Source organism: Varanus komodoensis, unplaced genomic scaffold, assembly GCF_004798865.1.
Source record: "Varanus komodoensis strain SLA01 unplaced genomic scaffold, ASM479886v1 scaffold188, whole genome shotgun sequence".
NCBI classification, from domain to species: Eukaryota; Metazoa; Chordata; class Lepidosauria; order Squamata; family Varanidae; genus Varanus; species Varanus komodoensis.
In genome coordinates this window covers 142,229-155,741 of record NW_025335544.1, presented here as the reverse complement: position 1 = coordinate 155,741, position 13,513 = coordinate 142,229, and the positions used below count along the sequence as shown (strand labels likewise).

General features: G+C 42.0%; 1 protein-coding gene across 1 annotated transcript; it reads right to left on the bottom strand.

Moving 5' to 3' along the window:
* Positions 1-5,157: 5,157 nt before the first annotated feature.
* On the bottom strand, positions 5,158-12,878 carry LOC123021783 (vomeronasal type-2 receptor 26-like). Its single transcript, XM_044426854.1, has 7 exons — positions 12,759-12,878; positions 10,737-10,912; positions 9,142-9,319; positions 8,017-8,877; positions 7,252-7,479; positions 6,714-6,840; positions 5,158-6,059 (listed from the first exon to the last, which is right to left on the bottom strand). The coding sequence occupies exons 1-7, from the start codon at positions 12,876-12,878 to the stop codon at positions 5,158-5,160; spliced, it is 2,592 nt and encodes an 863-aa protein (XP_044282789.1).
* Positions 12,879-13,513: the final 635 nt, after the last annotated feature.

The following is a 13,513-nucleotide window of genomic DNA, read 5'->3' as shown; positions in this document are numbered from 1 at the left end:
GGCACCATTGTTAAATGATGCACTTTGAAGATGCTGGTGAAGCTGTTGTGATAGAATAATGAAAGAAAGGGCATTGATGTGGATTCGGAAGATGCTGAAGGAATGTAAACGTATATGTAATCTTCCACATGCTCAGTGCTTGAAAGATTTGTGTAAGCTGTCCTTGAGGTTCCACACCCCTAAATACCTTTAGGTTTTGTTTCTTTTGTTTCCTTTTTTCTGTTTGCATTTTGTTAATTGCTTGCTTGCTTGCTTGCTTATTGTACTGCAGCTGCAATTATTCATTGGCAATATGAAATATCAAATGAAAGGGAAGGGATTAAGTAAGCCTTATACACTTTAACCTGGGAAGAAAAAGCTAACACCACAAGCTATGCATACTACTCAAGGAACTGCTAAAATGTAAGGCAGCAATGAAGCATGAAAGAATGAATTGTATCCATGATGACTATCTCCCATCAAGAAGCTCCCATCTTGCTCCAGGTACCAATAGAATTTCTTTTTGCCTTTCAGTAAACATTGCTCAGGCTGAGGAAGAAAGCTGTCTAGTTTTCATGTCATACTAGGTGCTTTATTTTGTTGTGTAATTTACAGGTAACTTCTGCATATGGTTAGAGCTGTAATCTAGGCCCTCTAGGGCATTGTCAAATAAATGGCACTCAGAAATGGCCCTGAATTTCAGCTGTCTAGGTTTTGCACTTTACTAAAATAAAATGGATTAAAATACGAGTTACTGCAAATACTGGGAATATTTTGAGGGCTGGAAATGCAAGGGACTATATATCTTCTAAGTCTGTTTTGAGTACCAGGTGCAGAGGAAACAAACAAACACTCACACACAATGAAATAGGGAATTTGTTTTAAAATGTTTCTGTGGAGATTTCAACCTGATAAAACCAATTTTGATATATTTGCTGGTTGATGTAGGAAAAGTTTAGTCTGAAATAACCTGAAATTCATTGTAACACTGTTTGCACCCTGTTGAGGAAAATATTCAATGACTGATCCTTGTCCCTCCCCATGGGCAGTTTTTTATCTGGGTACAATACCATAACCCTGAACGGGGAATTAGATTTTTTAATGCTGAATCATGATTGGAGACGCCTTTAGGGAAGAAGACTTTGAAGTAGGTATTCTATTTCAAAATATGGATACTAAGATTAAAGCCTGATGGACCAACATGTGGAAGAATATTATCTAAAGAGAAATATGGAAGATGTGGAAGAACAGGTAGTCCAGAACTGAATGCTTTAATAATACTAGTTCACTTGCACTGGTCTACAAAGTTCTGAAAATTATCGACCTCCGAGATAAAATTCTTACATGTTTTGATTAGATGAATTAGAAAACAGATGATAAAGGTGCTGGTTGGCTAAAGTTGTCAAGATATTTCACAATAAATATTTATACACAGGCAAGTATATTTGCCTACAGGGGAGGGAGGTGTCTGATGATCATGACATCTTGTAACTTCTCAACAAAGTACTGCAGAATAATGAAAATGGTACCGCATAGAAGTGTACCATTTATTTTCACTTTGAGACTAAAGATTATTTCCTAAATGTAATTTATTGTTCTTTTATTGCAAGGCATATTTGTCTTGGTCAAATCTACACATCATACAGTTACTTCTGGTGGTTTATGTGAAAGTGTCATAGTCTATTATTTCCAAGGGATAGTTGCATGATATTTTCCCTCAGAAGCCAAGATGCCTTGAAACTGTGTAAACAATGCAGATAACTTCTGCTTCATTTGTGGCAAGGTTACATTTGCATCTCAAAAGTGCAGAATGACAGCAGTGGTAAAAAAGGCATACCACCTATATTTCAGATGCAAAATAGGGGCTCAGGACAAGCATTGGGCCACTCATTATTGTTGCATTACATGTGCAACTTATCTGAGTCATTAGCTAAACAAGAAGAAAAAGTCCATGCCTTTCACAGTCCCAATGGTGTGTAGGGAACCCACCAATCATAGTAGCAACTGCTATTTTTGCATGGTTCCCCCAGTCACAAAAGGAATCTCAAGAAAGAAGAAGTGAACCCTGGAATATCCAAACATTCCATCCATGCTGCATCCTGTACCCCATGGTGAGAAACTGCCAATTCCAGATCCACTAGAATACTACTCTCTAGACTCAGATGTTGATAAAGAGGATGATCAGGATGCAGCTGATCTGGGGCCATCAATGTCAGTGGATTCCAAATTTTAGCCCACAGTATGCTCCTCCTGAACCACATCTAATTTCACAAAGTGAACTGAATGACCTTTCTCATTGCTTTATCACATTTTGCAAAAAAGATATGGAGGATAATTGCACATCCCCCTTGTAATTTTGAATTATTTTGATATAATTTTGACCTGAAGCGGTATCTTGAAAACTGGAGCCAATTAATACTCAGGATTTAATTTTCCTCTATTAGTGACCCAATTCTAATAAAATTTAGATACTTTCATTTCTGAGGCTTTCACCTTGTGGACCAGTGTTATTACAGAGTAAGTGTCACTGGAACAGAGTTTACAGAACACATAACTTCTCTTCTGCAAGCAATGTTTCCATCATATTTCTATTAGACAAAGGGTGTTCTAATCCTCCTATTGGTTTTGGCTGTTACAGACTCACCAAGCCACATGTTGGGAGAATCGTGTAGTCATTAAACTTACGTGAGATGTTAGAAGAGTGCAAGAGAGGTATGTGATCTGAAGGTGACAGGGCTGGAAAATGTAAGGAACTGAGAGAGGATGCCAGCAATGATGATGTCTGCTGACTGATAATACTGATGATTTATGGGAAGATGGTTGATGATTGTACAACTGGCAACCCTGGTATTGCACACTGTCTGAGGCAGCAGCAGGAATACAAAGAGTAGCAGCAGGAGGAGCACTGTACTGTTGACAAAATGCCCCTTCAGGTGGCACTTCACCCGGCCTGTCATTGTCTTTCAGAGGTCCCTGGACAGTCCAGCTTGGCTCTATGCAGCACTCAGCCAACATAGACAGAGGCAGGACTGTGCAGCGGGGTGGAAAGCAACCGGCCTCACATTCGCTTCCCAACCACATCCCTTCCTGTGAAGGGAGTTGGTTTCTTTATAGCCTTCTTCACTGCTGTGTTGTTTTGTGAGGGACAGGTCAACTCCCTTGGTACTAGCAGGGGATGTAGAAGTAATGATTACCATACTGATAATTACAGGTAAATTAATAAACTTCCAAGAATTAAAATTGAGTATTTTTAAAATGCAATTCTATTTGAAGATTTGCTCAAGATATGTGTAGTTAGCACTAAGGATGTATACAATTAGTTTGATTCTGTCTTCACTTCAAAGTTTGTCAAGTGCTGTTTATTCTGTTGCCCCACCATTGACAGAATCAGATCATACATGAATGCACGCGTTGGTATGCAACTGCACCAATCCACCCTTCCGTAAATTTGCACTTCAGAATGCACACATCCACAAATATTAATATCCAGTTCCCCACATTTGTCATATTATTGTCAAGAGTGTCTTTGCACCTGATGGTATATCATTCTTATTTAGTATTAAGTATTTGTTGTCTATTTATTTCTAGCTATTGGGTTATAGAGTAGATTGAATCTAAAAGAGGGCTTTGTGCTTCCTGTTAGCTTTCATAATTGAACGCCACATTTTCATTGCTTGAAAAGCCTCGACAAATGTTCTGTTAAGTACAGAAGTGAATGTGGTGGATCAAAACTTCATCTAAAGAGCACATAACTTTGAGTAAGCAATGAGTATCACTTGTTAAATGCTTCCCATGCAAAATTGCCTTATAAGGCAGCTCATGAAATTCCAGGTAAGTCAAATAATGTAGAGATATCCTTTCAGATGGATTTCCCTAAAAATGCCCACAGCCCCAAATTATGACATGAGAAGCTGGAAACAGAGTTCTCCAAACTTGCTGAGAATCAGAAAAAAGGGGAACAGTGTGTTTGCTTGCCTGCTGGCTTATTCTGTAGATCTACGTGAAACTGCTGGGAATGGTCATGCAGAGGTTTGGGCTTGTGTCACCATTATGCTGATGACCCCGTGGTCAACCTCTCATTTTCATCCAACCCAGGTGAGGCAGTGCCTTGGTTTGGAAATGTGGCCAGGAGCACCTTCTATCAGCTTTCCAAATGAAATGAAGGAGGGATTAGTGAGGAAAGGACCTTGTCTGTCTTTGCATCTCACCTTTGGAATTCCCTTCCAAAAGATGTGCTAGTGGCACCCATATTACTTTGTTTTTGATGCCAGATCAAGGCCCTTTATTTAGCATTTCTTTTTTACAGCTATGTTTTATTGGGTTGCTCCATTGGTTTTATTGTTGCTTATACTGCTGTTTCTCATCCTGTTTGTACTTCATGTTTCCACTTTATATTGTATTATGTAATTGTGGTTTCAGCTATTATTGTTTTATGTATTCTTTTTATCTGCACTTTGTGCTATGCTGGCAATCTGGACCACACTAAGAGTCCTCAGAATAAGGGGTGGCATAGAAATGCAATAAAAAGAAAAATAAATAACATGCTGCTCCATAATGGAAACACTCTGGGCAGTTTCCCAAATGAACAGATGCTGAAAGTGCATTAAAATATGAAATCAGAAAAAATAAACCATTTAGAACAGCTAAAAAGACATTTAAAAATACCTAGAATCAATAAACTGTGGATCTGCAGACCAGCAGTTCATCCCGTTCAGTCCTGCATGACTGAATAAGAACCTCAAAAACATGGGCTGTCATAACCAGACTCTGCAACTGACAAATGCGTCACCAGCCATCCTGCCATGGTGAGGTTATTAAACAGATGGGGGGCACCAGTGAGAAAAAATCCCCCATTAGTTCCACCTTTGGCACTTCTGAAGAAGGCCCCATCAACTGTGTAGTGTCCAAATACATTGCGGTTCAAAGAGGTGCTTCCAGAGGTATTGTGGTCTGAGGCCATGCATGACTCACGGTAAGTGTTTTGGAGCATTAATATGCCTGTACAATATATATTCGTTTCAGGTTGAGGACTTTATTTTTAAAGTAATGTATTGATGTTACATTCGTATCTACAATGCAAGTACATTTGTAATTTCTGTTGCACACAATATCATACTTCTCATGACCCTTTGTTTAGCTGTGTTGTGTTCTTGAGCATAGCTGCCTCCGTTATATTCATCAGTTCAAGTTTCTCATGAGGTGCTGCCTGCTATTCAAGTCAGGCCGCATGACAATTACGTAGCATTTGGGAGGGAAAATGCACCCGAGCAACCCAGCACTGGAGGCCAAGATGGAGAATATCTCCACAGCCACCATGTACTTTCCTTTCGTGCTCAGGTAGGTTGGAACAAAGGTCAGCCAGACGCTGCAGAAGACCAGCATGCTGAGCGTGATAAACTTGGCTTCATTGAAACTATCAGGTAATTTCCTTCCCAGGAAAGCCACCATGAAGCTAAGCATGGCCAGGAAGCCCATAAAACCCAGGACACAATAGAACAGGAGAGTGAAACCCTCCTTACATTCCAGGAAGATTTCTTCAGTCATTGAATGCATGTCAAAATCTGGAAAAGGAGGAGAGGTAGCCAGCCAAATTGTGCAAATCATGGCTTGAATCAGAGAGCACGAAAGGACAATGAACTTAGCCAGCTTTGTCCCCACCCAACTCCTCATTCTGGATCCTGGCTTGGTGGCCATGAAAGCAAGGACCACAGTGATGGTTTTGGCCAAGACAGATGAAACGGCCACCGAGAAAATCATACCAAAAGCAGTTTGTCGAAGGAGACAGGTCACCTTGTGAGGCTGGCCAATGAAGAGCAAAACACACAGGAAGGAGAGCAAGAGTGAGACCAGGAGAGTGAAGGTGAGGTTCCTGTTGTTGGCCTTGACTATAGGAGTGTCTCTGTGCCTGACGAAGATCCCAAGCACCAAGGCCGTGATCACAGAAAAGCAAAGAGCAACGAGAGCCAAGCTGATTCCCAGTGGTTCTTCAAAAGACAAGAAAGTTATCTTTTTGAGAATGCAGAAGTCCCGATTGTCATTTGGATATTGATCTTCTGGACATGGAGAACACTCATTCATGTCTGAAAAAGAGGATATTATATGTGTGTTCATGTGCCTGCATATGACGCATGATACTTCATAAGAATAAATATCTTAACTCCCTCAACTAGAACAGAAAGTTCAAATCATGTGGCTACCATTCCTAGGTTATTCTGTTTGGAATTAATGAATCTCAAGGCTACTGGCTTTATTGTCTATGGGTTGCTTTCTTTTCCAGAGATGGTATTCCTGCACCCTTCCGTTGCTGAGGAAGTTGGGAAAAAGGAAGTATCCCATCCATTCTCCTGTGGTCAGCTGAGTCTGGTGGGGAATGGAGTGTATGTATGGAGTGCTGGACTAGGTGCACATTTGGCCTGATGGACATTTGGCCTTACCCAGCATACCTTTGCTTATGCTCTTAAACTCAGTTTTCCCAAAGAGATAACAAAGAATGAGTTGCCATGAACACCAAATTCACATGTCTGGACATACCGAAAGTTTTGCTTTTCCTTCTGCCCCTTTTCTTTATATGAACACGTATGCCACCTACATAATTGATCCCCATATGAGCAAGCACCACTCAGCTACCAACATTTCCCTCTCATACAGGATAAAGGAAGGTATCTTTAAAGAAATATGCCATTGAGAGGAACCAGAACAGGAAATATGCTTGTATAGTACATGACAATTCCTACCCATCTGGCTTGAAATCTTCCCTTGGGGACATTGAAGGCAGTCATAGCAACAAAATGGCTCCCCTTCCTTCTTTCTCTTCCTGTAACCGATCTGGCAGGCTTGGCTACAATGTGAATCTGGCTGAACCTGTTCAGAGATGAAATTGTTCAGTGCTTTGAAAAGTATAACATAGATGTTTGGAATCAATAGCCCTGCATCATATATCAAGTTCTTTCCATGTTTCCTGAGGAAGTGGCATGTCCAATCTTCACACGCAATGTTGATACTGGCACATTATGAAAACATGAAAAAATACAGTGCAATAAATACATACAATAATTAGGAAATTGTCCCAAATGCAATGGAATTTGCATAGAATCACAGCCTTAGTGGGAAACAGTTCAAAAAAGTGACACTTTGGGATATCTTAATCATAGCTGGCATGGGTTCCCAGTAAATGGCAGGCACAGGACTAGTTCTGTTGCTACATCTGAACAATATTCTTCTGGATAAAGGAGTGGAAGATGAGATGAACCATGAACTTCATACTGACCGTACCCCATTAAAGGTTCTGGGCCACACCAGGGCATTCATAGTAATGCTGAGCATCTTATCTTCTGGAGCATTCACGTCAATTTTTCCAACTTTGACTCGAATAAATGAAAGGTTTAGGAAAGTGTGCCAGTTCAGAATATCAAATCCAGCCAGCAGGTCCCCATTTTGGTCCAAGGAAACCTCTTCACCAGCACCGTTGTTAAATGAGGCACTTTGCAGATATTGGTGAAGCTGTCATGAAAAATAATGAAAGAAAGGGCCGTGACGTGCATTCAGAAGGTGAAAAAATGAATTGCATCCATGATTACAATCTATGTATGAGCAAGAGAATCAGTAAAAAAACTGGTATGGGTTGCTGGTATGGGTTGAACTCAGATGTAAACATCCATATCTTGACAATGAAAGAGCTTCCTACATTGCTTGAGAACATGGGCCCAAAACACAAATGCTTTGTGACTCTGGACAGACGTGGTGTGAGAGTGGCGAGGTAAGTTGCGGTTTGCTGCTTGTGGTTGTTAGTGACCCATCCAGAGATGCATCATCAGAACTTTTCCAGAAAGGTTCTGGAATCTACGTTAGGACCAGTATGGTCCCAGTGATATCCAGACAGCAGCTGCAGCTGCATCATCAAGAATGGTTCTCATCAGTGAAAGCATAGCAAAGCTACTATATAAGAATTGCAAAACAAATTGATTACCCAGCTCAGCACACTGAGAAATAGTCTGTGTACACAAAGATTTTCGAGTCTTGGTGTGCAGAGCACCTTACCTGCCAGGCCTGATGGGCTGGATGCTCCCATCTTGCTCCATGTGCACTTGCTCTGTGACTGGATATTGATGAATGCAAGGATCGCAAAGCATGTGCCACAGCATAGACAGCGTTGTAGACACTGTAGCTGTGGCTGGTCATGTCCAGGTCAAATACAGACCCAGGAAGGCTCTCCAGCTTCTCCTCCCCAGTGCAGATTTCCTCATCCTGCTTTTTAAACATCTCCTTTAGGAACACGCAGCTAAATGCCTGTTGCCAGAAGTCTGTGATGAAGCCATCTTCTCTGTCTGAGGTGGGGTTCCTCATCTGAAGGAACTGCTGGAATCCAGGAACAGCCTTTGAGTGGACAGCAATGGACAGAGCCCCATGGATGATGTCTATGCCCCAAAAACTTTGAAAAGGAGTGGAGGTGAACTCCATCTGGGCTGTCATGATCCAGACTTTCCCTTCTGTCTTAATTTGTATGTCTTCAAAATCTGAAACCTGAGGAAACATTCTCAAAAATATCATGGTGTGACTTTCCCCATTGATGACTACAACATTGGCAGTGCTACTCATAATCACGTTATATGTTTCAATCCACTCTGCCACCATTTCAGCAATGTCCTTGGTAAAATAGACAGTTGGCAAGGTTGCTATGAAGTCAAAGCAGATGCCTCTCTGGGAGAATTTGGGGAGCACAGTCTGCACAAACCTTTGTCCATTCTGATCTTGTATAATGATCGCACCAATCCATGTCCACCTGAAAGTCAGCAGCAATTGAAGAATGCCTACATACTGGTGGTCCCCAGTTGGAAACATCTGCTGGAAGAAGGTGACTTGGGTTTCATCGGTCATTACTGGAGAAGAGCCAAATGTAAGCTTGAAAGAGAAGGTAAAAATGAAAAGTACTCTCAATCCAGAACTGCCAGTGGACTGATGGGCAATATTTTCTGGTTCGGGAAGGGTACCCTTACAAAGTGGAATGGAAGAATTGAAATGGGATGCTTTCTTCTTCCAAATCACAGGGGCTCAGGAAAATGCTGCAGGAACCATTACAATCTTATTAACATCTTACCCTGCATGAAAGTACCCTTCTTGTAGCATCTTGTAGATATACATCCTACTTGTGGCATCTTTTCCTACCTGTGGCATCTTGTAGATATGCAGCATGGTTGTAATGAAGAAGCACATATTTGAATTGGGGCCTCCAATGACAGCCACCACATTATGCTGGAAATCACATTTGTAGTTCGGCAAGAATCTGCCCCATGTGGAGAGAAGGTCCATTGCAGCACGAAAGGTCCAGCTGGCAACAAAATTGCTGTTGTAGATGTGGAAGCCCAGCGTGAGGTTTGAGAGGGTCTGGAGATTTTTGTTGCTCTCCTTTACAGCAAACACCAAGGCTAGCAGGTGTTGGTAGGAGTGAGTCAAAAACCTGCAATAGGATTGAGGTGCTGAATCAGAGAGCCTCAGGGCAGGACTGGGGCTATTTCACACTTTTGTGCAACAGGTTTAGGCAATGATTACAAGGTCTTAGTTCAGGGAAGAGTAATGAAACCTTGTTGCAAAGATACACCTGCAATGTTGATGCTTCTGTCGCCCCCCCCCCCCATTTCTCAGAAGTCATCTTCAAAATAAGCTTGACTGTTTGATGCATTTTCCTTATTATGCACTTGCAAATTCACTCAGTGAAGATGCTAGCTCACTGGTAGTTTTTACTGATCATATAATGATAGGTTTGCTAAACATAGTTAGATACTTTGTGGCATTTCAGTGGACATTGTTTAGTGTGAGGAAAAAAATCTTCTACTGAATTCCATGCAGGAACCTAGTTTTTCTGTCACACCCAGGGGTCTGTGTCGACGTGTAATTTACATGAAATTTACAGGTAAGTAGAGCTATAATCTAGGCCTTGTAGTGCATTGTCAAACACATAGCAGTCAGAAACGATCCTGAATTTTAGCCCTCTACCTTTTGTATTTTATAATATATAGTCTGGGGCTTAAATTTCCTCAAAATTATGAATTAGCAAAGTACTTTGGTGGATTAACTCAAAAAGTAAATACCTTAGGAGCAGAAAATGTGATTCATGGAACATTTAATTCTGTGCTGAGTGCCATGGAAAAAAGGGAACACAGAGTGAAATCCTCTGGGAAGAAAGATTTCTGTGGAGTTTCTGCACTGATAAAATCAATGTTACCCTAATAACGCTGGAAAAGTTTAGTCTGAAGTTTGCTGGTCCTGTTAGCTGAAGTTCATGGTAACACTGTTTGCAGCCTGTTGGCATGAATGTTCAATGACTGGGCAATGTTTCTTCCCAGGGGCAGTTTTGTATCTGGGTGCAAAACTATTACCCCAAACAGTTAATAAGAGTTTTTACTGGAGAATCATGATTGGAGTCTCCTTTAGGGAACAAGACTCTGAAGAACGTGTTCTAGTTCAACATATAAATACTGATATGAAAGCCCGATGGAAAAGGCAGCAGGATAATACTATCTAAAGAGATACGTGGAATATGTGGAAGAACATATAGTCTAGAACTGAATGCTTTACTAGTAATAGTTCATTTTTTAGAGTGAAAGTGCTACTTGAACAGAGTTTACAGCTGAACAAATAACTTCTCATCTGCAAACAATGTTCCTGTAATATCGCTGTTAGTTGCAATCCTCTGAATGGTTTTGGCTGCAACAGACTCACCAAACTACCTCTTTGGATGATCCTGTAGTCCTTAAACTTACATGAGGTCTTCAAAGAGTCCAAGAGATGGGTGTGATCTGAAGGTGATGGGGCTGGAAAACATATAGATCTGAGAAAGGATGCCTGCAATGATGAGGTCTCCTGACTGATAATACTGGTGATTTATGGGAAGTGGGTCACTGATCATACAGCTGGCAACTCGGATATTGCACACGGTCTGAGGCAGCAGCAGGAATACAAAGAGCAGCAGAAGCAGCAGCAGGAGCGCTGTACTTTCGGCATAGTGCCCCTTCAGACAACACTTAACCTGGCCTGTCATTGTCTTTCAGGGGTCACTGAGTAGCACAGTTTGGCTCTAAGAAACTTTCAGACAGCTTGGCCAGAGGCAGAACTTCACAGCATGATGGAAAGCAGCTGGCCCAACACTCCCTTCCTGTCTTTAATCCCTCTTGTTTAGTGTGCTGGTTTCTTTATAGCCTCCTTCAATACCATTCCTTTGCTTTGCTGGGGGCAACTCAACTCCCTTGCTACTTGCAGGAGAAGTAGAAGGAATGATCACCAGCCTGATAATTACAGGTGAATTAATAACCTTCCCAGAATTAAAATCATCTTTTTTAAAAAATGCAATACTATCTGAAGATTTCCTCAAGACTTAAATAGTTTGCGCAGAAAATGTATATATTTAGTTCCATTCTGTCTTCATTTCAAAGATTGTAACATGCCATTTATTCTGCTGCCCCCACCCCATATTGACAGAATCAGATGTTGCATGAGTGCATACGTTGTTACGCAATTGCACAAGTTCACACTTCTGCAAATTTGCAGTTCTGAAAATGCACACATTCACAAATGTTCTAATCCCATGCCTCAATTGTGCATTTTCACGTTATTGTCAATAGTGTCTTTTTACATGATGGCATGTCATTCTTATTTGTTATTAACAATTTATTTGTTTTCTATTTGTTTCTAGATTATTGGCCTGCAGAATAGAATGATTCTAAAAGAGGGCTTTGTGCTTCCCTTTTGCTTTCATAACCGAAGGCCACATTTTCATTGCTTTAAAACACCTCACTGAATATTCTGTTAGGTAAAGTGAAAGTGGAGGATCAAAGCTTCATCTAAAGAATAAATAACTTTGAACAAGGAATGTGGATCGCACGCGAAATGCCTTGTAGAAAGATGCATTATTAGGCAGCTTGTGAAGTTGCAATGTAATGATGGGCATTCAGCAGATTTAGCTAAACTAAAAAGCTTCATCCTGTTGAGAGAAAAGATAGCTGTCATTGGAAAGCCAACATTCTTACCCCCACCCCCTTTTTGCCAACATTTGCCCTCTCAGAAAGATAGAAATGTTTATTCCACCTTCTATTAATCCAAATATTACAGACATGGGAAAAAGGAAACAAAGTTTCCAAAGCACACTGAGAATCGGAACAAAGGGGAACAGTTTATATATTTATATATTTATTCTATTCTGCCCCACAGCTGAAACTGGCTGGGCAATTCACACAGCCAAATAACAGATGCTCAAAGTACAACAAAATAAAAATAAAAATCATGAAATCAGAAAAAATCTAAAAAGTTTAAAATAGTGAAAAAGAGGTAACAAAAACAATATCCAAGAATAAAAAAGAGTGTATCTGCCAAACAGCTGTTGATCAACTTCAACTCCCTCTATAGCTAAGTCCTTAGAAAACTCAGAAAAGTGAACTGACTTAACCTGGTACTGATGACAAATTTAGCACCAGCCAGGTTGCAGTGAGGAGCTAATTCCACAGATGAGGGTTCACCACTGAGAAATACCTCTCCATTGCCACCTTCAACCCTTCTCTCTGAGTCAGAACTCAGAGGAAAGCCACATAGATTGACTGTAATGTCCAGGTACGTTTCAGCTGGGATAGGTGCTTTCTATGACATTATCAAAGAAATAAAGTGCCTCCTGCTTACTGTGTGCAACCTTCTGAAGTCTGTCTGTTAGTAAAAGAAAATTTATTTTGGATCTGGATCAGAGCTGGATCGGAGCTCCCTCCCCCTCCCTCCCTGGAACACCTGCCGCGCCACACCGCTGCTGCTGCCACCGTCACTACACCGGACCTGAGGTGTGCCGCCGAGCCGGAGGCCAGCAGATGCCGCTCCCGCAGCCACCGCTGGGCCACACCGGGGACAGAGGATGCCAGGGCCATGCCAGGGCCACGCCAGGGCCGCCGTCGATGGTGCAGAGGAGGGCGCCGCCATCTCACCGCCTGGCGGGTTTCCACTCCCCTCTCTGCTCCCCCCCCCCCCGAACTGGTGTCAGTGAGAGTAACGCCAGATTGGGGTGGGGCATGCGGGCGGGTGCCAGCTTTACCCGCTGGATGTGGCCTAGGGCCAGTGGGCCGCCCCAAGGCTTCGGCAAATGGGGCGGCATAAAAATGTTTTAATAAATAAATAAAAATAAAACGGCCAAAGGGCGGTCGCCACCGTTTGTGACCGTTCGTGGCCATGTGGGGCTGGGCTGGTGGGGGGCTAGGTCGGTGGGTGAAATTTTGTATCGGGGGGGTAGACAGGGAGTTTTTACTGTTTTAAAGTTTTATTGTATTTTAATTTTGTTTTTATGGAGTCGTCCCTGGCCATGTTGACTGTTGAGTTTCCTGGGGAGCGCGTGGGCGCCGCCATTGGGGTGGTCATGGGCAATGGACGATACAGCGGTGGGGACTTAACGTGTCCGTGTAGAAGAAAGAGGGACAGATGACTGACACCTGTCCCTCCTTCTGGTTCTACCCCCAGCCAGAGGGTTCTAGGTAGTCTTGTCAACTGCCCCTGGGCCTGACGGTGCTGC